The sequence below is a fragment of the Varroa jacobsoni genome, unplaced genomic scaffold (genome assembly GCF_002532875.2).
Source record: "Varroa jacobsoni isolate VJ856 unplaced genomic scaffold, vjacob_1.0 scaffold_1424, whole genome shotgun sequence".
NCBI lineage: Eukaryota > Metazoa > Arthropoda > Arachnida > Mesostigmata > Varroidae > Varroa > Varroa jacobsoni.
The window spans coordinates 72,928-99,177 of NW_019214326.1; the positions used below are offsets into that span (position 1 = coordinate 72,928).

At 40.9% G+C, this 26,250-nt stretch overlaps 1 protein-coding gene across 1 annotated transcript in view; it reads right to left on the reverse strand.

Annotated features, from left to right (window-relative positions):
- Positions 1-26,250, reverse strand: part of LOC111269919 (centrosomal protein of 104 kDa) — an 83,650-nt gene that overhangs the window by 7,627 nt on the left and 49,773 nt on the right. The window contains exons 11-21 of the mRNA XM_022849844.2: positions 25,918-25,968; positions 23,853-24,127; positions 20,614-20,707; positions 19,620-19,718; positions 18,609-18,713; positions 17,754-17,878; positions 17,416-17,479; positions 16,949-17,061; positions 9,818-10,027; positions 2,512-2,620; positions 586-724 (exon numbers count right to left, since the gene is read on the reverse strand). Coding sequence (XP_022705579.1) covers positions 586-724; positions 2,512-2,620; positions 9,818-10,027; positions 16,949-17,061; positions 17,416-17,479; positions 17,754-17,878; positions 18,609-18,713; positions 19,620-19,718; positions 20,614-20,707; positions 23,853-24,127; positions 25,918-25,968 — 1,384 coding nt within the window. The remainder of the gene's footprint in view (positions 1-585; positions 725-2,511; positions 2,621-9,817; positions 10,028-16,948; positions 17,062-17,415; positions 17,480-17,753; positions 17,879-18,608; positions 18,714-19,619; positions 19,719-20,613; positions 20,708-23,852; positions 24,128-25,917; positions 25,969-26,250) is intronic.

Here is a 26,250-nt window from a genome sequence, read left to right on the forward strand (position 1 = left end):
CTTTTCATAACTACTTCCTTTCGGTACTAGCCGCCAGAAGCCAACTTTTCCTCAGACTTTTTAGCACTTAGCCCACAACGCTATCTAGGCACCTGGTGTGTGTCTTTAATAGTAGCTCTATATGACCCCCAACGCTCAAGCAGACAAAGCTCTCTTAATGACAATCTATGAAAGTCGCTCTGAATCGCAGCAAATTACGACAGCTGTCTATCAATTGAGAATGAAACAAAAATATCGGCACTCGTATAGATAACTTCAAAGGTGGATTTTGTCGAGGTGCGTACAGGGTGATTACAAAACCCCCCAAAATTGCCATGAGCTTGCAGAAGTTGGAAGCAGAAAAAACGATCAAGTGCATGCATTTCTTTCATTGACTTGTCGAAGATCAGCGGTATAACAAGCTTTGCATTAAGCAATTAAAATCGTATGTCATCAACTAATATTTGTTATTACGGGATACAATATATGTCGTATTGCATCTGTATCGAAGGCTCCCTTTAGTGCATCCACGTCCGTGGATTCTGCCTACTACTTGCTAGTATAACAACCTTGTAGGACGTTTGCTTTAAACAAAGTTACGCTTACGTATACAAGTTCGCAATTTGACGTGACCCTCGAATCGGTTCTTTGGTATGGCTTCCTTGCAGCGAATACAGAGCTTATATTGTGATCGGTGGCTGCATTCATCAAGAAGATGTCGAGTCAAGCCTCCGATTTCGACGACCTGCAAATTGAAAAGAAGAACGTGACTCAATCCATTAATATCTTCCAACACAGCGGAAGAAACAAATGTAGGTTTCACGAGAACGTGTATTGTACGTGAAGCAGGATGTCGGCCATGTTGGATTTGTCAACTGTTGGACTCATTTGTTAATACACTGTTGAATGTAAGCCTCGTACTTTATCAACAAAGCCAAAAAATAATTTCGAATAATTAACAGAACGGCACTTACATATAACAGGCACATAACAGAACTTCTTGTGGATTAGGCGGCTATTAAGCATTCATTTGGTGTAGTTCAGATTAGTTTTGAAAGGCTATTGCCGCATTTCGTAATACGCTAATTCCAGTACAGAATAGATACCATAAGCAAATCTTTGAGGGCAGAAAGCACACGTTACCCCATTTTACCTCTTATGCCACATCTCAGCACAATTAATTAACATTTTCGGAGCGTCAATTACGCGATCAACTTTGTTGCCTCAAAAAATCTAAGTTCAAGTGATGAAAGTTTGATGATAGGTGCACCTGTCAGTGACCTTCGGATTGACGCAACCGCTTCGAAGTAGACCGAAATAAGTTAGATTCTATGGACATGATTTAGGCGTTGGTATACACAGTGTACATATCATCATGACACACAGCCCTGCTTTATCAAGCTCGCCACAGCAAAGTTCCCGAACTCATAGGTATGATCTTTGTTGCTACGCTAGCATAAGCAACAACATAGTTACAAGCATCAAAAAGATATAGGGAAGGCAAAAGATCTGAGTAGTCTTTCCCTTCAAATGATTACATATTTCAGACTGAAATCAGCTATTAAAAATAGCCCGCTCCTGTGATTCGTGTGTTAGCACAAGCCCCTTTCCATGATTTCGCGAGCTTATGCAATATCGCTATGTTATCACAGGATATTAACGGATCCTTTATCATAAACGTCTTCGAACCTAGCAAAAAAGACGATACGGAGAGCAGATGCACTGCTATCTCAGTGTGCTCAAGACGGTACTGTCATACAGTATAATAGAGTTCGTTCGTACAGGCATTGAAGATTAGACGCTCGATACAAAAACTTTAATGAACGCAGGCGCATTATACACATCGATGTTGTCGCGAGTTACGCCGTACTGAATACTAATTCGAATTCAAAGGTTTCGATGGAGGTCAACGAAAGGGGGTTGCAGTGTCAGCTGCGAGTTCTCACTCATAGGTAGTGCTACGTCGTTGTTTCAATAGTTGATCCGTTACTTTCATCTTTCAAACTTCCTTCGGGCAGCATACAACGAGGTTTTCTAAAAAGCTTTATATGATGTAACAATGCATCTAGCTAAGAACACATTGCGACGTCACATACGACGTTCGGAAGCTGAGTCGAACTAGCTTTTCATCCGTGATCAATTCGCTGGCTAAATTAATCTTGGCTATCAAGTATTCAAGGTACGTATTTTATAAAATGGAATTTAATAATAATTACCTATAAAGCTTTAATACTATAATAATAAATCTTTTTCAATCATACATTTTTAACGTAGCAGAAAGACATACGTAGTTATCACCGTTGCAGCTCCGACAAGCTGTTCGCCCATAAAGGTATTATTCCATTAAGCATACGTTAGTTTGTTAGCGACAACCTTAAAGGCCTTCGTTAGCATGGACTGGCCTGATTATTCTTTCGCTAAATGAAAATGTGAACATCATTCGTCTGTCGCGCAAGAATGGTCAGGCACTTTTTTAGACCTGTTAATTAGAAACAAACGAAAACGTGAACGAAACGTATATAATAAACTTACCTGCTTGCAATTGGGGCATAGCATAAGCATGGGGCACTCCGTCCAGTAGTGGTAGTTAAGGGTTTCTGCATTGAAGCGTTCGTTGGTCTCTTCGCAAAACATACACATTCTGAAAAACAGGTCAAAGCGGACGCAAATCAATCGATCGGTCTCACCTAAAAAGGTCCACTGCAAATTCGAATTTTAAGGTCTCTGTAACATTATTTAGAACCGAAATTATTTCATAAGCCTTCTTCGCATTGAGCCGTCGACTAGGTACCAACGAGCTAACCGATTATTAACAGATGCTTCTGGCATAAATTATGCGACATGTATTTTAACACGAGGGAGATCTGATTACGTAAAAAATAGATTGTTATTAGTTGGAAGAAATAACACAAGTAAAGAGAATTAAACGATGCTATGAAAATAAGGTTCGGCCATTGCTTTTAGGTCTGAATCGATTTCAAATGACTGCTTGTTGCGTAACTCGCGCTAGATGAATACGAGTATATTTACAGCAGTTTGTTTCCGAGTGCTAGAAATGTGGTGCGGGTTGAAAGGATAACAAAAAAAACATCATGTTGCAACAATTTTAAGCGATCAATAGGGGTTCATTGATTTCCAGACATGTCGACTCTCTCGCTTCAAATGTGTATATATATATATATATATATATATATAAACAAAGCATGATTTAGAGTAAAGCTTTGTGTCTGTACGGTAGTGCCGAGCTATTAGAGGTCATTAATCCTCCCTAAGGTTCCTTCTACTAGGACAACCTTCGAGTCTTCTCATCTGGACGCGTTGTTGATCGCTTCTGCGAGATAATTGATGAATTGGACATTGGTTATGAGGGCAAAGTTCAAGGTGGCCATTTGATGAACTCTAGCTGACCAAACTGGCTGAATCAACAATCCCCATCCTTATTTCTCTTGTAAAGGCTTTTTCCAGCAGACGTGAAAAAACGTATTGTCTATCGTGTGCGTGCGAAAAATCGCCAGCCATTGGAGCTCCCCGAGGACCGCTTGACCGCAATGGTTAGCCGCCGCGTAGCATCGCGTTGGCAACTGTTTAACACCCGGTTGCGTGACCAATCCTCGTTTACAGTTTATCCTAGTTATTTGCACCCTCATCCCTCCTACTACTTTTCGCAACCGCATACGTTTTTTTCCTGTACTGCACTATCGCTGATCCTAGAGCAGTGGAGAGTAGAAAGGGAGGTTTTAGGATCGAGTTGGTCGCCAACAACAGCAAGAACTGAAATAACGGCGGTCTCAACCCCAATAACGGCAACGAAATTTCCACAACACTTAAACGAGCATGCTTGGAGATTTTCTTCGCGTCTGCGGGGGCGATTAAGCGATTATATGTAGTATTACGGCGTCTTAGTATGAAGCATTCGTTGACCTGCTATATTAAAACATCTACTACTCGGATGACTTATGCTAATATTTACGGTCGAAATCTGAGCGTAACACTTTTTGCTTTAAGGGCACACAGGGTGTCGTCAAGAACGTTCTCCCCTCTGTTCAGTATGTGCTGACAGAGAATGCTTGACCCACTGCGCCCGTAAAGCAGTTTCCCAGTAATCATCCTTGACCTTTTTCGTTTCATAAAATGCCGGAGAAATAAATGAAGATAGCATCTAATCGTACGTTTTAGCTGTTAATCTTCGTATACTTGTGGCTGTACTTTACATATTTGTACTTGTTATTAATAGGTAATCTGTTTTTTTTTCTAGCTATGTGTTATCAGATTTTCACCATTTTTCGTTGTATATATTTTCGTATGAACTGCCAAATATATACACCTAGATTCAAAAATAAACGTCATTGTTTATCGCGCCGTAGACGCCAAGTCGCTGACCACTTCGTATAACTAAATACACGCGCGATGAGTTCGCGTTGTTTGCTACAATTAATAGTACTGCCGCACATTGAATGACTCCGCCAGCTGGAAAAGTACGTCAACCTAGGCATTTTCCTTTTGCTTTCAGGAGCAAATAGAACGGAGTGCAATTACATTGATTCCACTTTTACAAGCCGCGCATTTCAGAGGTGCACCTCGTAACCTTTGATACACTCCGTTGTACATAACACTGGATCGCGTCCGTGGTATCACGCTTGTTACCTAGCAACAAAAAGCAAGATGGCGAACTAAGGACAAGAAGCTCATGTTAACAGATGGTGCCATGCAAAGAGAGGTCCGCTTTCACACAAAGCCGAAACTAACTCTGCTAACTAGCCTGAATAACACTGCACCAACTACACAGAATTTATTTATGATTGCTATACGTCCGATAAGAAAACATAGATATGCTATCAAATGTTATTATCAGTTCGGTCTCTGTTGACTGTTATACGTTGCCTATGATTACCAGCCTACCTACCTTAAATAAAACCAGTTAACTAGGACAAGCATGAAACCATGTGTCATGTTTATTCTAATTTCATAAGACTCTTGCCTGTTTCATGTTCTCGTTGTCCGCCGACAATATTTCCTTTAAATCGAACTGGGATCGTCGAGTTCGTGTCGGAAATCCAGCGAGAATTTGAATTAGCCAACCAAGCTAACATTAGTATCAAGAGGCAAAACATCATTCGCTCGCACGTAATATAACCTACTTCAGCAACCTAAGTGAACTGGCTCAAGTCAATAAAATGGTATAACTTTATGACACAGCGTAAAATAATTCAGAGGAACGCGTCTCGGTCGTCCAAGCCGCACTACGACAAGTTTCAAAACTAGTAGGTCGTAATAAATAGTCAAATCGATCTTTTCCACCGAGTGCCTAATTTTTTTGCTATTTCTATTTCTGTTTAGGGTTCGACCAAAAGTAATGGTCGCTGCATTCGGTAGTTAGTTGCGTACGGCCATTTAGGGCCGATAGTGAAGGCAAAGGATTGTCAGAGTCATACGCCGTCGGACGCGCGCAGCTGGTATAATTGCGTATTGAACAGGCTGGTTGTGGTGATGGCGTTTCGGTGCGGTAATACGTCAGTGCGGCAACAGAGCAATGTACGGGCCCCGACAAAAAGTTAAAAGAGTTGAAGCGCGTCGGAGTGTCGTGGGTAAGGCAAGACAAGCATAATAGAAAAGTCAGGAACACCCGCGGGGAAATAAAACAACTTAGTTAGAATTTAGGCATGTATTCTTTGATCCACAAGTTCAGAGTCGGCCGACACGCGGTGAAGGACATCTTGGTTTAATTACGACAAGTTATAGTACTGCACGGTAATTGGGCGATAGCGTGGTAGCTCCATTGTAACCAACGCAGCCAATAACACACAGTAACGAAACAAAGCCCATACAAAAATAGCTCCATGCCAACCAATGGGTGGATGACTAAAAGTTAATTAAAACACATTCCCTAATACCTGAATCTAAAGTTGCTCCTGAATAAAGGATACTTCTAAAGATTAGGTGAGTCGTAATGTCGGTAAAACAAATAAGCAAATTGATGAGTCATCGCCGGCGTCAATTTGTAAGCGATATGTTATTGTTTTCTTTTTTGTATTTGCCAAACATTTGACCAAGTACGCGGCGCTTTTTCCATTGCCATTATGGGCCATGCATAGATGAGCTCTATATATAGGTACCAATTAAGTTACGATTGTCAATACTTTACAGAGCAAGGCCGAAGCGCTTTCGTCGCCGCACCGTCCATCCATAGCCTATTTGGTAGTAAACCCCTCGAGAGAGTTACGAATTTTGGATCTTTTCTACCATACACATCATTGTATTGAATAATTCAACTTGTTCACAATTGAGTTCTGCCGTCATTTTTGTCATTTATTCCCAGTCGCTCTTTCCCAGTGGCGTAGGAAATGGTTGACAGCAATAGACGTGACTGCACTTTTCGTCGAGCTGGAAATTCCGACATCCCTTCACAATCCCTCGTAGGGCTCGAATAATGCTATCGAACCGTTACGTGTATTGCATATTGACCGGCACAAATTATTGGGACGCCTATGGGCTTGGCGAGCATCGTAGTTCGCTAGATACGAACTACGATGCTTGCCAAGATGTAGAAGGGAATCGACTGGGAATTGGTTAGCAAGTACTATCGCATAACTGGAGAACACCTGGTGTCTGGCAGGGAGTTCCGATGGGGTTGTGATGAGACCCCATCTTCTTCACGGTTCTTTTATGAGATCTGTTCGAGCATATTTGCTCATATATCGAAACACGAAAGGCCTATTAAATTATACGTGACCTCCACACGTTTTCACACGTCTGTAAAGCGGTCCGTGGCAATGCGACAGTTGTCGTTTATTGTATAAACCCAAATTACTATTGACGTTATTGTTTTTAAAGAGCGTTTTCTTCTTCTTCAAAATAGATTATACGTTACACGGGTCATAGGCTAAATGGGGCTATTTTTTTCGGCATGTTATTACACGTCCAAGTCAATTCCTCTTTGCAACGTTTTGCCGAAATCGTTCGAGCCATGTATTTGTCAACTTTTTTCCTAGATGAGACTTCATTGTTCCTGGTTGTCTCCTAGCTAGATGCTATATATCTCAACTGACACGACGCCTGCCGCCAGTCTCATGCCACACTGTGCCATTTTGGTTGCCCTTAGAGATTATACGAAGCCTTTCATTACGAATGGATCAGAGTGAATAAAAGAACCATAAAATGGACCGAAGTTTACTATCTATCCTAGGACAAAAAGGATAGATAATACCATCTTTGAACCAGACAGCATTCGACCGTACGAGTAATACGAAATCAGCTGAAAGAACATATCAAACATGTCTCCGTTGTACAGTTTCAATTTAATTAGACGTTGATTGTTTATAGGAATTATATACATGTTCCCATTTGGTGATAAGACGTTTCTTGATCTGGGCCGTTTGACGAGAAAAACATGCAAGCCTAGGGATTTTTCGCACACGCATAAGGTTACCATATTCTGTTGCGTACTTGGTTTATATAGTATTGGATAATAATAACTTAGGGGCAATCGCTTGTTTAACTCCACTTGCGGATAACGTCATAGCTGATCTTGTGTTCCACCTTTTCCAGTGATGTTTAACAAATGCTCTGTTTTTAAAGTAAATTTGCATCTATCAACCAACCCTTTTCCCAGCATAGCTTAGTACAATCAGGCAATTTCCTTGATTTAGTTATCTACGTGGACATCACTGAGCCATCAAAGCTTTAGTTCTAGAGAGAACCAATAAAAATTTATTATTATACTGTCTCATAAATATTACGACGATTAAAGCAGTCATCTGTTTCGTGCACAAATTAATCTCAAACTACCCATTCTCAATCGTTACTCAGCGTAAAAGGGCCAATACCATCACGGCTTGAAAAGTCTCTCTTCGCATTTTACGCTTTTCCGTGTTTATGATCTCGCGCGTATATCGCAAACTCATGCCACCCAGCCACTTGTAACGAAATTCTAAAAAACAAGCCGCATGTATGAAGTCCTGACACTAGATTGAAGTAACACGACCCCAAGAGACAAGTCGAAACAGCGACAAGCGAGAAAGGGGTCCCAAATGGCAAGACTAAATGCCTCGCTATATGGCAACAACATAATTGGGTGGAAATTAAGGAACCCGGCGTCTTTCTCTTGTTCCAGCTCCATACGACTGTGTTCCGCTACTGAACTTCTCAAGAATCTGCTGTTTACCATCTCGCCGTTTCGCTCATTGTCTCCTTATTCCTCCCTTATTCTATGAGCGTACTATGGCTGGCTAGCAACTTCAGAAGCAAGGACCTGATGTGGCCTGAAGGAACGATGGATAGCCAAAAAACTAGCGAATCTTGCTTCGGCAGCTGTAATGGTGACTTCTTTATTCCATACGCACATATTATTTAAGCGCCGCAGAAAAAACGATGATGCTGTGACTAGAGAGACGCTGCAGTAGCCGCCAAAGTAACGAAGTTAACGTTGAAGGTGGAATGCGGACGTGAGCAGGCTCTGAGCGCTAAGTGCGCAGAAAAGACAGCTAGGAATAAACGGGACTGAAAAAGAGTGGCGAAAGGCGCCGATGGCAGGACTGTGGCGGGAGGGAGGGTTTATTCCGTGGTGGATATCTGGAGATGTTTACATTGAAAATCGAAAACAGCCTAGGCAAACCTCGGGTATAAATAGCACGAATTCAGTTATAAACGATAACTTCGCAGATGTGCACCTTACGCGGTTTGAAATTGGCCCTAGAAGCAGGATTGTTCACAATGAAGTTGGAGCCCATGCGTAGAGGATAAAAGAGGCAATAACTTCTTTCACTCTATTTGTTCGACTACCATTTAATATGGGCGTACCTCATGCGCCACCACAATAGACTCTTGCAACCCCAATCATCGTCCTCTGCTAAAGTCCTCAGCAAAAACAAAAATAGTAAAACAGATTATTTTATATAAAAATAGTAATTATTTATTAACATTCTAAGTAAAAGTGGTCCTATTTTATAAAGTGAACGTTCGGGTCTGTGCATATGCTCGTACAGAAACTGACGTATCGTTAATGAGATGCATCTATACAACTATCGATCTCATGGTAAATCGGCGAAATCGACAGAAACCTATAACAGATTGCCGCATTTGCGAAATTGACAAATGTCGGGTTTGGTGAAATCCTCTACTTCAAGGAGCGTACGTGAAAGGAACAATTGTATCGTGAGTTTTCTTCTGTTGTACATTGAATCTGCACACAATTTGCGATACTATGCTATAATGCATTCTAGTCTATGTACGACTGCAGCCTTTAATAGCTTGTCTGCAGAATCCATCTCACAAGCTAGAATGACACATACATTCTCTAACATAGGGAGTGCAGTATCGAGACATTGCCGTATACTCGCTATATCTCAAGGAAAAAAATATTTTCATTCTTCTTCGGAAAAAAATAGCAGAACATTGACGTAAACCCTACAGATAAGTAAGCCTAATTAAAGACTCAGTGAATTAATTCTAAGCCCGTATCGAAACACATAAATATATGAAAATAAACTTAGCTATATTTCGATTACGAAACATTGCTATACCCTAACAAAAAAAAAGATGATTGAGGAATAATGGACAATTATCCTTCAAAAACGCCAAACACAAAATTGATTTAGTTTTTTATCATTGACATAATACTGCATGCATACTTCATACTTCACATGATTTACGAAAATGTAACAGTTGCTTATAAAAACATCAAAGCTGAGCATTATATTTGCTAATACTAGACATATTTGTAATGTTTGGTCAGCATCGTGTTTTTTTTTTTGAAAAATTATGAAAACTGACCCGAAGACTCACACTTGAAGTCAACGAAGCAATCGACAAGCAACATACCGCTGGACGAATCAAGTCTTACCGATCAAGATCAAAGTGAACTCCATCCTGGGGTCCTGTTCCGACGACGCTAACATCGCCGGTAGATAGAGACTGGCTGGAGGAGCCAAGAACTCCCCCGTGCCCAGTTGCTGGCGGTTCAACCGATGCTGAGCGGGCTCGTCGTGGCGGCCGTGTAGCCGATAACGTCGTGGGTTCGCGGTCAATTTTTTCGAACTCTTCAAATACTTTCCTGCAAAATCGAAACGCGCTTAGGAGTTCAAGTATCTGCGCATACTGGCAAATAGATATGCAATTGGTAGTCGATAGTTTTTAAACTCTACAGGATCATAACTTGCTCTCGATAATAAAATACGTATATAAAAAATGCAGTGTGAAAAGCGAAAATTACAATATGGGCGTAGGTGTCGTACGCCAGCCTATGTTTACATGAATAATTGTTAATCTGGCCGCCGTTCGTTGGATAGGCGCTTATTTAAATCTAATCTCAGCATTGGTTGTTACTCCAGTCGCTCAGTATGAATCCAATGTTACGAATTCTGGAACTTATTTGATGGCCTACTCAAGTTATGCTCTAGCTGAGTGTAGTTATACTTAGGAGTATAATCGTAAAAGAATTAGACCATATTCAGTACAGGACGAAAATGTGCTAGCAACCGTAAAGCAATGTATGCACCTCATGGGCAAAATTATCGCTAAATAGCAAGTTTTATCAAGCGTTCACCCAAAATATCTGAAGTTCACTCATTTGATAGATCAGATGAGAATATTTTATCGTATCAGAGTTACATCAGGCATATTTGTTTGCAGCATTAAATTCAGTTGTTGTGAGGCGGCCATTTATTCGTTTAATGCCTGTGTGATAATAAATTCTGGCGAAGGTTCCTGTGAGTAACGATATGTTTTCATACCATGAATGGGAAAAAATGAAAGTGTGCTTTTTAGCCTGCCTTAGAGCTACCAGAATATCTACTGTTGCATGGCTCTGCCTAATCTTCAGTCATGCCTTTATGTGTATTCATCGGCATTGAGCCACTCGCAAAACTCTGAAGCCTCGAATATAAGGTCTTGGTAGGGACCTAAAGATCTAACGACGAGTTTTCCATTACTTGTATTGCTATACAATGAATTAATCAAGTCGCCTGTTCAGCCTTCTCGATCGTCTACTTAAGAGAATATGACTCACAAACAAATTAGAGACCTTCCAATTGATCACGATCACGTACCTAACTATCGAGGCTTCTAGCTTGGAAAATGTATGAATCCTTTATATGGCTTATCAGTCGCTCCTTCTGCCAGAGTGGACTTCAACGAAACAACGAAGTTAAATTCTCACATTAAAAATTACTATGTCTGGTGATGCGTAAGACAAGTATCGACAAAAATACGTACTGCATGCACGCAACAGAATGCAATAAGGTTTCGGGCGCTGATCGTATTCCAATTTGCAAGGCCCTTGCAACAGCTTAAACCTCCTTATGCTGCGAATGATTGCTCTGGCTCATCCTTAAACCACCAGAATAAAACGAAATCAATAGATTCAATCGTACCAGATAAACTGTCCAGCCCATTTCCCTTTTTTGTGTCGTCGATAACAACGATTCAAGGTAATTCGGCGATAAATAAACCCACCCACTACAGAAGAGCAGTTTTAGCCAATAAAAAAATCGTTAGATAGATTCAGCTCTTCCCGCTGCCTTTATCGTATCTGTTCATTTAAAACTAAACGTACCGTGTATGTACCGAGGTGTATTTCAACCCCAATCTCATTCTAACCTCGCCCATTTTTGCAATTAATTTCTTGGCTGGGCTCTTCCCATTCGCGCTAGCATTCTCAGCCGGAGAGAAAGATGAAAACTTTGATTTACCGTGCTATTACCCCATGTCTTTAACCTGGTCAGGCCCTGCACATGGTCGTGCTGCTCCGATAGAGATTGTGACTCAGGTGCATTCGTAGACACTCCCATTGCATCGCCATCTTACCGCCGCTTAAAAGCACAGCCTCGCCAATCTTAAGGTAAATTCGTAAAGAGTTGTTGAAATCAGCCGAATGTATTTGAATCGTTTCGGTGGGGTATCTCACTGCGTAGAGGCCGTAGAGATCTTCTTCACTCAATGACCGGCTAGCCGATTCGAAAGAAGCGCTACTCGTTTAGAGTCAAATTTTAACTATTTACTTTGCGGTGATCAAGTCGATTGCATAGAAGGCTAAAATAAAAAGAGGCTGAACTGAAAATTGCAGTAATCGGGTGATTGAAACGCTGAAAAAGATGCTGGCTAGCAGCATCACCATCGAGCACCGTCATCGTCCAGTCATATTTGTCATATCAAGGCACTGTAGGATTACATAAACTACGTTTGCCAATTGCTACGTTTACGTATTACTGAATGCGTTATTTTAAACTTGAAGGTATAAACGATATTTGCTCATAAGGCCTTGTTTAAGCAATTACTGCTTGCATTAAAGTTCATTGTGTTAATATGGTCCATGTCCAAGCTTTCTAGACTTGTGTCGTGAAGACTCCGTAAGTAAGTTACTCTTCTTCAGGGACATACCGTTATATTGACGATTAAGATTTTAAGACATTATACTTTCGTGTATTCTTTCTACGACGTAGACATAGCGAAGAAAAACCCTCTATCAGCCCTACGCGCGTAGGTAAAATTCTATGAGGTTCTTGTCTTGCCCGATGTTTTAATGATGCCGCGAACATTATCTGTTCTATAGAATCTGCAGGGTCATAGTCAACTTAACTAGAATTCATTATACCTACTGGTAGGCAAGTTCGAAGGAGCGTACACGAGATTCCCCTGCCATTCGGTTATCCCCTCTCCTATTGGTGATAATCTTCTGCAGCTCCTATTTCCATACCCCGTCTAGACGAGACATTTCCCTGAAGAAGTCATATCGGAATGAACTCCGTCGTCCGCTGTCCGAAACCTGACTGCATAGAATATAATGTGAGACGCTGTGTTGACTCGTTACTGCACAAAAGTTCGATTGCGGAAAGACAATGATTATTACTGGTTTTATTCCATGCACCTCCCCCTCGCTGTTTTACCAGCTGTCTTGCCATTGTGTTATGTATCGTGCCATATCAAACTAGCTACCCGCAGTGTACAAAGAGCATTTCCATTCCGTCAGCAGCTCGTATGATACACAGGCCTGATCTGGTTTTATATATCCGTATAGTAGTAATACTTTTGAAGGCACGACACATACGTGGTCCGTGGCACGACCTATACACACGTAAATACCATTAGCATACGGGCACACTGAGGGACCCAATGCGAAATTAAAGGCCCAGAAGGTGGGCCGAAGCTTCGACGAACTAGACCTGAGGATCGAAATTTTTTAATCTTCTGTTACGATAACCTCAGACAATGTGAGGACAGCGAAAACGACGCCGCGTCGTTGGAAAGGCAGGCAACGCCGAAACGGAGGCTTCTGCCAATTGAAAAAGACATTAGAAACAACGACAGTGGACACAGCGTTTGGCGTATCCGGCAGTAGCGCACTACTATAGAGAACGGGTAGCGTCCATATGGACTTTTATAAGTATCGTAGACTGTTTGGTTTTCTGACGGAGCTTTTTGAAGCTGCAAGCTGACGTCTTCGTTTATACAGCGCGTCTTCTGCGACTGGCGACTAAACGGCGATAAACACGAGAATTGCCAATTCATTGGCAAAGACGCCGTCGGCCTGAGAACGTCACTCGTGTCACTACAGCGTTAAATTATTCCGCATTCGAAGAAATATTTGTTATCAATTTGTTGTCGTCGATTATTAATATCGCCCGTAGGTGGTTCATGTATTGTTTGCAACAGGGTATATGGAGTGTGTCGATAAAATGGTTTTTATGTGTTCAAGCCTATGCTGATTGCGGCGGAGATGTATCATTGAACAGTTATTGAATTTGATTGTCTGTTGAACTTTTTAAAATTTATATTGTACTTTAGAACTCTATTAAATTAATATTAAAAAAAATTGGCCAACGCTATAATACCACAAAGCGTTGTAGAACGCCTACTCGGCAGAAATTACTGTTGATGTCTCTTGATGGTGACAAACTTTTGGAAAACAAGAAGGGAATAGGAATAGATAGGAACAGACGGAAAACGTAATTAACGTCAACGAAGGTCACAATTATAAGGATTAGTATCACCAGGAAAAGTTTTATACGCAGATCGCGTCGGAAAAGATTGTGCCTGCAGATGACAAGCTTACGTTCGATGGTAATTAAGATATACTGCTATAGCGTTGATGCGATCGGGGTTTGAAGCGCCAGAAAGGTCAGGGAAAGAACCTTGTGAAGGTCGCGAATATATCTCTTGAGTTCGTCTCTCCCCTGTTAGCTTCCTCGTGCGGTGGTACAAATACGTCTAAGGCTCTTTATGCTGGTTTCTAAAGCGATGGTCGGAGATGGCTCTCATAAGGGATGACACTAAAGTGGCAATGATGCGGGTTACCGCTGGTTTTGGCGTCGCCATCATATTGCGTCTCGCTAATGGTGTTCTTATAATGAACCTCAACGTCATCCACAGTAAGGCCCAGCGAAGCTTGCCGTTGTGACACCGGTAAGCCGGTCAACGAGAGCCGACCATTGGGAGTGAGAAAGCGGCTGGTTATGCCCTATATATCTGGACACGCCATATGGTGTGCATATATCAACGACGTCCGAACAAGAACATACAAACGGTCATGCGGCCAATAATATTAAGCACTCGACGCTCTCGATTGAAATAAAGACACGTCCATTTTAGGCACACCGTCTCCGTCTGCCTCCAACGAATTGATAGCACAAGGACGCAAACAAGAATTATAGCCCAAATAGCTAACGCGAACCCACAAAAGTTGTTTTCGGTTTTTTATATCTACTATACATATCCGTTCCCGTATGTGAAAAGGTTTTTTTTTTTTTTTTTTTTTTTTTTTGTATTTTATGTAATTATCATAATAACTAATTCATTATGACATTTAAGTCAGACATAAAATGTCAGGGGTTAGCTTCAAATGTTTATTGTTTAACTCAAAGCTATGTTCTCTAATCGCATGTATATGAAGTTCTTCAAGTTTACATATGAGCCTGCGATTGTGTTTGAAACGAATATTTTGCATATTATTCACAAGTCCATAAACTCTATCAGGTTTGCAAGCTTTCAAATTTTTTTTCTGTTTTTTTTTTGTTCTGCGTTCTGTTTTCTGTTTGGGCAAAGTTTCTTGAAATACTTTAGCGTAAGAACCATAATCGATTTCAACGTACCACTGCCCCAAGTACTTTTGCCCATGATATCAGTTCAGTTTCCTAGAAACCTTATTTTTGACTTCTTGCACAAAAATCACGCTGTCGGGGGTATTGCTCATTTCGATAGACATCCATCTGATCAAGAAATATTTCTTAAGACATCGATCTGGTTATGCCATAATTGTTCGAATTATAAAATCTTTTTTTGTTTATAGCGTTAATTTAATGGTAAGTGGACAATAACTTTGGTAGTCAACCGTCCACGATTTTAAAGTTTTTTTTTTTTTAATAAAGCACTGAATACCGATGGTTTCAGATTGTCGTCTGAGCGAAAAACTAAAATATTTGCTATTATTTTAATTCAGACTAATCAGGCTATGGATTTTTTATTATTTTATTTTGCTAAAGCTTTTTTCACCTTAGTCTGAATATTTCCATTTGACCGGCATCACCATTTGGCGACCGCAAACCTGGCCTCAGCTAAATGCTGCGGTGATGACGTTAGATAAGGCGCTGGATTTACGAAATAAGGCTCCGGGTTCGATCTCAATGATAGTTCAGTAATTTTCTCAACTTACTTGAATTTTGATCATCATCCAATCGTGCAATGACAGTTATAGTTGACTATCGTGAGTACCAGATCATCTAACGTCCGTCATAGATTCGAAATAATCGCTATGGACAAGAGGCGAGAAATAGGATAACTAATCATGCCGAGAGGTCTTATCCATCGGCGAAACAATGCCGTGGAACTTATTCCATGGAAGTAAACAACCCAGAAATCCTCAGATCTTAATATATCCTTAAGTGTATATGGCTTCGCTGCTAAGGTTTCCATCTTTGTTTCGTAAAAGTCTGGAGCTCTTACGTATAGTGTATGGCGTATTACGTTAAGAAGTATATAGACACATAGGGCGAATTACAGAACAGGTGCTTAAGCCTAGCACCTGTGCCCTCCGCCCAGTGAGACACCTCTTGCTACGTGATTACATCATCACTTCGCACACCTAAAAAGCTATGTACTAGCTATGTTTCGCGAAGAAATTTTAATGCAATGTATACAAAGGTAGGGCAATTAAATTACAAAATACTTTATTGAGCATATTGAGCATTGAGTAGAGTATACTGAGCGAAACAAAAATCAATCTGATCAACAAGGTGCAGTACTATAGTAAAAAAAATCATTAGAATGCCCTACAGTGTTACCCGTAAAAGGAAAGTATTATGTCCAGGCTCTTTCGGAATAGGTCCAATATAGTCAGCACACGGCAGCCTGAAAGCAAAACCATTCCCTTTTGGGTATCACAGCCGTGCTGCCAGACAGAAGCAAATATCTTAACAGATGATGTGTATGTTAAAGTTAAAGCATGGCAGCTAATGTAAGCCGTTTACCGAGCGTATAAGTTCTATTACATCATCTAAATACAGTGCATAGAATACTATGTGCTGAGGCAAGTAAGACGAAGCCTTCCGATTTAGGATATATGTAAAACGATTATGCAAGCACGTAGATTTAATTAAAATATCATTTGCCTTGGTATCGGTACCAGTACTTCCGCAATCGATAGGATTGCCCTTAGTGTGGCAGGAAACAGCTTTCAATGTACAATATTACCTGTAAAAGGTGACATACTATTCGCAACGTGACTACGCTATAAAATGACATCATAAACTTCATATCATAAATTCAAAGATCGTGAAAAAGGCGACCGAATAGGACTCAAGGTCCCATGATTATGAGATCGGCGCTCTGCCCAGCCTAAACACCTATACAAGGAGCAAATCTTGCATATGATCCAGGTGTAGTAATCTGTACGCTATGCTAAAAGTCTACAATCATGCATGACATGCTGCACACGGTTGGGCTTTTCGCCCCTGATAGCATGACCTGACCTGACATGACTAACCTGTATGTGAAGTTTCGCTGAAGTCGAACGCTCTCAGGTACGAGACATTGTCGAACTGGTGTACCTATAAGTCGGTATAGCGACAACAGAATTTGCTCGGCTACCTCCCGCACCTGATAGGCCCGTAGTAAAAAGGGTTGTTAGAGATTTTGCCAGTTACTATAAGCATCCTAAAGAGGATACTCATCATTTGAACATTTTAGTGCATCCGACACCGTCGCATGCGAGACAATTTTGAGAGCAGGCAAAGGTCGATATCGTAGACCTTTTCAAACCCAGTCGACCTTTAGATCGATCGGGTATGAAATGGTCCTTTTCAACATTAATCAGTGTTGTTAATAGTCACAACTGTTATTCCTGTATTAGTACTATTTTTGTCATTGTTATTATCACTATTAACTAAACGATTTTCGGTATAAATTGTGCTTAGATTTAATACTAATCACAATGCGGATGTCGATCAATACCTGAATTGCAGGATGGGATAGTGCTCGGATTGCAAAGTTCATAACTTGGGTAAATAATGGATCCCTGAAAAATAAACATAGTATGACGCACAACATTGAATATCCCGGTACAGTTTTTCAACTTCTCGTTATCAAGTTTATTCAACATAGCTGTGTCTGTAAAGCTGTACGCGGCTCATAGTCTACTGGTCAGTATATACCAACGTAAATATATACTTGTATATTATAGAACTAATTAATTCGCCCTAAGATGTATCCAAACTATAAAAATATCAGCATTATGCTTTCTGTGCTTAATCGCTATTTACTGTTTAAGCGGGAAAATCAGTGTTACTCACGTGTCGCTCAAGGGCGGCACCCTGGTAATGAGCTGGTCGACAAGCTCTGCCCGACCTTGTGCCAGTCGCGGATTCGTTGTATCCGTAAATGGCTTTAGGATAAGCCCGAGCACGCTCTGCACAGTCTGGAAGGAACACGTAGATCGATCACAAATCAACTTTACGCGACCAGCATAACTACAACACGCTTACTATACGTGACACTCACAAAAAACTTTCTCGTAGACAAAATCTCGACTTGTATCAGATGTACGACGCTGAGATTTTTAGCTTGTTTTGATGGAATTAAATAGAATCAGTCTGCGCTTTTCGAACAGCAGAGCACTCAGGACGGGGAGAGTCTTTTGGATTCTGTTACGACGACAGAACAGCGACTATGATCATTGGACTTATAAGGCTAGGGTATTACGTTAATAAAAAGCATTTTGCACAGAGTTACATCACGTCGCCTCGGATCATGCTTCAGACCTTTGTTATTTTGAATGATTTAATTCTATAATTATTCATGAAAAAAATAGAAAACCTTAATATTTTTTAGTTTTTTTTTTTAGTTTTATTGTAGGTAAGCTCTATGAAAAGTATACTTTTTCTTAATCTTATTGATCTTTATTCCCAACGCCCACAGACTGAACAAGAAGAAAATCAAAGCTCTCGGGTCCAATGAAGTGCCCATAGCTAGGTTCGTTACGACAGGGGCGTACAGCCACTTGTAACAAAGCTGACTGCATGTCCAAGTCAAAATGCGTATTTCTACGAATAAGCCGGATTTATAAATCAGGCATTGTTTAAGAAGACTGGGTAAACTCTGCTACCAACTGTATAAGAAATTCTAAAGCCAACTTTTACTACTTCTACCTTATGGTCTTCGTAGTCGACCATTTCAAGCAGGAACTCCTGCGCGACGGACTTGAGTCTTGGCGCAGCGGCATCGCCTAATCGGAATAGAATTCGGGGCACCAACTGTAAATGGATATACAGAAGTATGCACGTACATATCAGCTAATTCGTGCGGTCTTTGTACCTTATCTAAGATAATAGTTACTACCATTTTATCGGTGTATGACGTAAGGCTCAGTCTCTGCAATTTATCGGTCATAGTATATTTCGCTTTGCGTGAAAAACAATTTAGTTTCATTGTTAACTGAACGATTGCGAAACCGTTATTGAGCCGTTATATACGTGAGCTAGCTCTACGTATCCGCAACAGAAAGTGCTATATATACAAGTGACGCGGGGAAGGGGCTGCTATAGCACTTCAATATAGTTGAGGTGGACAATTGGCTTTATTCAGTTCTTGAGACTGCAGTAGACCAGAGCACTAGACCATCGTATGTGACATTTGTCGTGTAGACGTTAGAGCTCGTTATTCTTTAACTGATTGTATCGTCAGCGCGGGATTCCCGTTACACTAAACCACCTTCCGTTGTTGTCGTCGTCGTTGTGGTGTTTGCGTTTTGTAAAAGGACGAAGCTTACTTTTTTTTTTTTTACCCTGTTCCCAATATCTGCCTGCAACGCACTTCTTTCGTCGTACGTGTAGACATTGCTCAAGAAACGAAGTTTACGAAGCACGCAAGTTTACGACGTTTTACAGCACCTACATACGTATGGAAGCGTGTAAGACGGGTATCGTTCCACATGTAAAGCGTATCTATAAATTTCTGCTTTCCAGAGCGTTCCGTTTAGCCTACCTATCGGCTAGCGAGAAGTGAGCCGGACAGCATTTGATAGAACACGGCAGACGACCTGTCGCTGGTGATTACTCGCTATTTAGTAACGTATTATTGGTGTAGTAGCACTATTGATGTCTGATCATTGTTTATAGTTGTTTTCTGCGATGCATCGATACAATGTTTGTTGTACCTACCTTGTTGATGGCAAGTGTGGTGTCGACTCGGGCCGTCCGTTGAATGATTGTAAATCGTGTGAACAACGCTTGCATGACATTGAGCGCTTGAATAAACACCTGTGGTAAGCCAGTATGGTAACAAAGTTGCCACCCATGGTCACAAATCACAGTTGGATTAGTCGTTGTACACCGATATAGAATCCATGAAAATAATGTTAGATGAGATGATGCGAAATTAAGCGAGCGACTCCCTTTCTACACCCAGCACAAGTATATACCTTATTTTATGGATACATATGAACAGTGCACCTTGTGGGTTGGCACCTGCGACTTATCGTCTGTCGCTAATATAGTCGCCGTAAAAGTGGGCTCCCTTTAGGTCGCAAATAGTAATTGGTGCAAGTACAAGACATATCACAGATCAGATTGGAATCACAGACACGATATGGGCCAGAACTTTGTTCAACAATGGCAAGGGTTTTATTTAACATTAGGTTCGGCCAGGGCTTAGAGCTGCCGTAATGTCAAACTTATATATGTCATCACCTATCGGGAGAATCCAAAGTCATATGATTACATAACATTGCCGTGACACTATGCTCTACCATGCCGCACGTAAAGCTGTTGACAACTAATTGGTTTCTAGTGGTAACCAGAATAGTAGAAATACTTTAAATTATAGTTACTTCTATATTGAGGTTCTAGATCTTCTACGATTAGTTCAAATTGCGACGATTCATCGATGTGTAGGTATTACCAGACATTAGTAGCCAGTACTTAAATGGAGCTGTTTCATTACTCTACATTTCGAGGCCGTATAGCTTTGTATTCATATATAAAGCTTATTCATATAAGTTAAAATTATACAATTTCGCATTGTATATCCGTACGTTGTCACTTGATGCGTCCGGCGAAGATTTAACAATGTAGACAAAAAAAAATAAAAGATCATTGCATTGAGATGCAAATTATCGGGAAAACATGTATAACGTTTTTAAGGGAAAATACTTACGGAGAGGACTTTGTCTCGGAAACCACGTTGAAGAAGGAACACACTAGCACGGAGAACTTCCTCAGGTGAATGTCGGCTTCGGCGTGCATTGTACCTTTGGGTAAACGATATGAAACAGAATGAATCTGAAAATAAGTATAGAGACAGCAGGAACAAGACCGCAATGCGGGTCTGTTCAGCTGACACTCAGCTTTGCACTGAAAATTTGCTTGCATAAAATAAATATTTCAGCAAATTTTGAAGATATCAATACGAAACATGGACTAGCTTGGTGGTCCAATAACTTTATAGGAAAGCATGACCTTATTTTATAAAAAAAAGTGCCTATACACCTCGTAGAAATATCGGAAATAAGTATTATGTCCACTCGTCGACCTCGATATCTTCAAAAGAGAATTCTTCATTATCATTTACTTCAGACATTTTCAGCGCATAAAATCGTTCATCTCAGTTTAGATGGGTATATTGGAGATAACAGTTGTGCATGATTACGTTATTGACGTCTGCGGAACATACAAAATAAGCAAGAACAGACTCTCATATTCGCCCTAGTGAGCATTCAATAAACTTGAATAGAATTTGGTGTCTATCAAATTTTATGACGATTAACGTGATTCATGACTCAGCAAGAAGAAAGGCATTTTGGAGTAACTTCACCTTTTCTCCAGGCTATAAAGCAAGTGTTTGTATAAAACGATATGTGATCCTTGGCGCACGTGTGAGTAAGGATTTACCGTACGTGTATTAGAACTGAGTAACAAGGCCTGAACAGTATGTTATGACTCCCGTTAGTTACCTCTTCCGTGCCATTAACTTCTTTATGTAAATAGCTCTTTACGAGTACTGCACTTACGCGAGGATCTTTCGTCCCTCCTTACCACCGCGACCTTTTGCAGCTTAAGTCGTCCGACTTCCTTTTTATATGTTTAATGGCAATCTACGGGCCACTATAAAGACGGGCTGCAGCTTTGCCCAAATGTTTCACTTGGTATTTAGGCGGTTTTACGGAACCCTTTTCCTTATTTCTATATTAGCATTATACGGTCACAAAGAGGAAGATTTATATGTATATATACATACATATATATGTGTGTGTGTGTGAGACTAGAGCAGGAGGCGCAAGATCTTGGAGCACATCCACATTTTTGTCGTTTCTTCTACGACCTCTACGGAAATAAATGGAAAAAAACGGGAACCGTTCACTGAGGACATGGAAAAGCCGATTTGGCGAACCTTCCCTCAGAGGTGATAATGAGCAAAGGAGAAATAATGTCTCGCTATAACTATCATTCCGCAACGGGTCGTGTGTCATGCTCATGTCACAATCAGCGACCTCTTTTTTGACGGGCTGACAATAAAACGATGCTGAAAATAAGGTGGTTGGGAAACTGCTGAAATACCAGTTTATGTGAGATAATAAGTGGTCTATATAGGTTATATAGGCATAGGACTATTCGCCTCGTAGAGCATTTACAGTTGTTGTTCCGTTATTAGGTACTTAGGCATTAGTAGGCATAGCAAGCATCCATACACCTGTTTCCACGTATAGATTTATAAACATACAAAGGTCTTATTTCCTTTGATGCATAAATATGGGGACTTTCGCTTGACACGTAATAACTAGCGGTAATCCCTGCAAGTCTATGAACAGTTGACGTAGCTGAACAGGGTATCGAGGATCAGTCGATTTCTTAATATAAGCTATATATAAAATGGAAGGGCAGCGTTGGCACTGCGCGACTACATCCCAAAAATGTTTTCAGCGTTAAGTTTCCTAAAGCTTGGCTCCAGAGGGGTCACACCCTACAACGACTACCTGAAACTATCGTACAATTAAAGAGTGATTCCCTAACGTACTGTTGCCTAGAATAGGTTAGGCAATCCTTGCCAGCACAGTAAACAGGGCGCCTGTTTTTCCTAAACCTACGTTCTACTTCTTCACTACTTTTGTCTGCTCTGTTTTTTTTTATTCTTATCTATTTTTTCTCCTCCCTCGTTTCCTCTTACTCTCTTAAAGGAGGTGAATAGATTGACTGGCACATCTATATTTCTTCACGATGGAGGACACCAGTGATGATGAGCCGAACTGCTCACTACCAGAGCTAATTATAGTGCACTTCCTCTCCACAGTACGGGCAGCAGTAGCAATGTGAGGGCTTGCGTCACGTTATTTGCTGTCGGCTTGAACTCAGCAGAGTTGAGGTAAGCTTACCGAAGCAATAAATGAAACATATGTATTTTATATGTGGTACCTATGCTGTCAAGCCTTGTTGTGTTCCTTCTGTTTGCTAGTCGTAGAGGTGAAGGTAGTGAGGATACACGAACAAAATGAAGTGTAGATAACACATATGGAGGAAAAACTGGCGACTACAGGCGCACGTTTAAACTTGGTTTGAGCTCCTGATTGATTTTTGTCTATAAAAGTTACCGCCGCCACAACGCTTGGTCTGATGAAACTTACATATCTAATACAGCTACTTGCAACCCCACACACACACGCAGAGAGAGACTATAGACTCGAGCGGACCAAGAGCCAGCCAATCTGTTAGTGTACGGCTGGCAATATTCAATATTGCCCTAGTACCGTAAAGCCCAGCGGCTCATTTTCTTAGCCTGTAGCTATACGTGTATACATGCATATTTTAGTAGTAAGAGCACAAGCGGTGCTATCCAGGAACTAGCGACGGCTACCCGCTAGTTATTGTCATCGGTACATCGTTGGCTACTTCGCCTGCTATGCTGCTTTATGGCCATGCATGTCACGTCCCCCTGGGGCTCCAGCCCCAACGAACTGTATGGCTGCTACCTGGGTGGCTATTTCATGCAAGAAGATACTTTACTGCAGCACTCTTACGAGCAATCGCGTTCAGAGGGAGAGACCTTCGGGAAACAGCCCGCCCGATATGAACATGGATGGATATGTATGTCGGTATATGTTACATATGGCTGTGCGAGTGGTATATACCATCGGCTCGTTACTCTATAGCTAACTAAACTTTAATGCACGTATTCATGGTAATGCGTAGAACAACGATTTAGATAAATTGTTCTTTCTAAGCGAAGTACGCGAGGCTTCAATGTGCGAGCATCGGTACAGCTCTTGCTGTTGATGTTATCCGTAATCCCTTGCAAATAACGTTGGTGAAGAATGGGTGGATCGTTCTATTTCCGAATGTACTGCTTTATTATTTTCATTACATTGTATTATTTGTTTTCGTGTCAATATGAAGTGTGATTACCTGTCGACCACGCGTAACATCTCCTTGAACGCGTCTTCACGTTGAATGAAATTACGCGAGTAGAGTTTCTGTACCATGCGTAATCCGAATACCTCTATAGGCAGAGAGGCTTCCTGACGATCCTTGAGAGACATTCCACCGAGGACGAGATCTTTGTCGAATTCCTCGACGTCATCCGCGGTCGCTCTTGATGAAGACAATAGTCGGGACTCCAGAGCGAACTGAGATAGTCCGGTCGATGGCGTCGGCTTAGGCAGCCGTGACTGATACACAACCTTCGAGGACGGCGCAAATGGCAATAACGTGCAAGAAATTACACACACGTGGAGAGAATGAACAAATTTTTATTTGTTTTAATCGATGTATGATATTGTAAATGTTGTTTTTTTACTATCGATCGCTAGACTGTTGAGTTTTATTGTGTTCGAAGAACGCGTATGAAGAAGCGGGAAATATTAATACACTAGATTGTCTTCATATTTCATGGGTATTTATTGTAAAACAAAGTGCACATGTTTAATTTATAGATTCTGCCCTGTTGCAAAGTGTCTTCATTAAATTTGCCTGGTTGACTTCCGTGAATTGAACTGGGACAATATGGTTATTTCGGCCCGTTATAGCTAACGGTCGATTCTCTTTATGACCGTGCCTTTCAGTATAGTATCTTTTTGCTCTCATCGTTGTAAGCGATACATGAAGCTAGATGAAGACAATAAATGAGTTTATACCTATGAGGCCATTTATGTTTAGCCATGCACTTATTTCGATGGCCATGTCTGATCTGGGGGCGCTCATTACTCTGATTTGCCTTTTAAACATCTATAATAGACACAACAATTAACTCTATCAATAAATTTGCAAGATCGCCCGTGGTACCGCTTACTTCTACCTGCGTAATCGACGTTTCCTTAAAAATAGTGAAACAACGTAATGTCGCACGAAGATTCTACGTTATGCTAAAACGCTTGACTAACTAATCTTCATTTATATTTCTTATAATTCTCGCCAGGCCTTTGTTTTCGCAACGCGCTAGCGTAAGCGTTCCTATTTGACTGAGTATATTGTATGGATTTATAACGTTGTACCTGGCTAGAGGGCTTAACGTTGCACACGCATTGTTGTGCTTGCTTCTAAGGAAGGTCAAGCAACAATGAGATAGACGTAACAATAATAGATCACTGTGACATTTGTGTGTCATTTTTAAAATTATCTGTTGTTATCAAGCTCAACACACGTAAATGATAAAGGCTGGTTTCCCCCTGCTTTTTTTTACGACCGTAGAAAACCGGTATTATGACTGTTACCATATTTGTCGACTCAGAAACATCTTTAAGCTCATTAGAACATTTTGAAACGACCCAGATCATGTATAGTAAATAATTCGAAAGCAGCTTACAGAACAGGATCTAGCGAAGAAACCTACACTTTATCTTTATCACGACAATATAATCTTACACTAGACGTTTTCAAGTACCGCTTTGGAAATTATGTTGGAAAATATAACAATAATTCTGCTAATTCTATTGAGAATGTCAGTCATCGATTAATCAATCAAATCCGAGTTTTAAGGCTGTACTCGTAACAACGTGGTAGAATTATCGAGGTAAACTATCCTGCTTGACTATAATATAATTAGAGAAAATATCTGTATAAACAGGACGCGTTTATTCCAGGGACAGATATCGACTGTATCGGGGAAAAACTAGATTGCCTGGTCTGCACGCATATGCCTTTGAGTACAAAGTAATTGAGTCTGTAACCGCCGTCACTCGTTTCATCTTTACAGCATAGCATGAGTCCGCAGCGTATCTGCAGGGCTAAATGACGCGATCGTATTCCTTGCCCCCCCAGGTGGCAACTTCGAGGCAAGAGCATCCATCTATTGCGCTGTGTTAGGCTCATCAAGGCTGGGCAAATGGGTGTCGCGTGTGGGCTCAATAATAAAGTATGCGATGAGTTTGCAGTACGGTCATGGTACGGCAGGTGTCATGACCGTAAAGCCAGAGTCCGTCGCCGTCACATTGCGAACAACGTTTCAGCATTAGTCACTGGGCTTCCGACTTACCTTCCGGTCCTGTGGTTTTGACATATTCATGTCTTTGCTGCCGTTGATATTCTAAGAAGGATGTCGCACAACAGACAAAAGCAAACAGCAACAGACAAAAACAATCGCACCGAAAAAGAATGTTTATTATATATGGCTATATAGCTACTATTATATGGTGAAGACATGTGTAGAAAATGATGAGAAACACGAACTGCTAACCGAGAACCTTATGAGAAAGAACTATTAGTAGAATTCACAAGATACAGACGTCTGTAACTTGAACAAGCACAGCGAGATGACAAGCAGCACTCGTCAACGTTTAATCTAGATATTTGCAGGTTAATCGCGAAA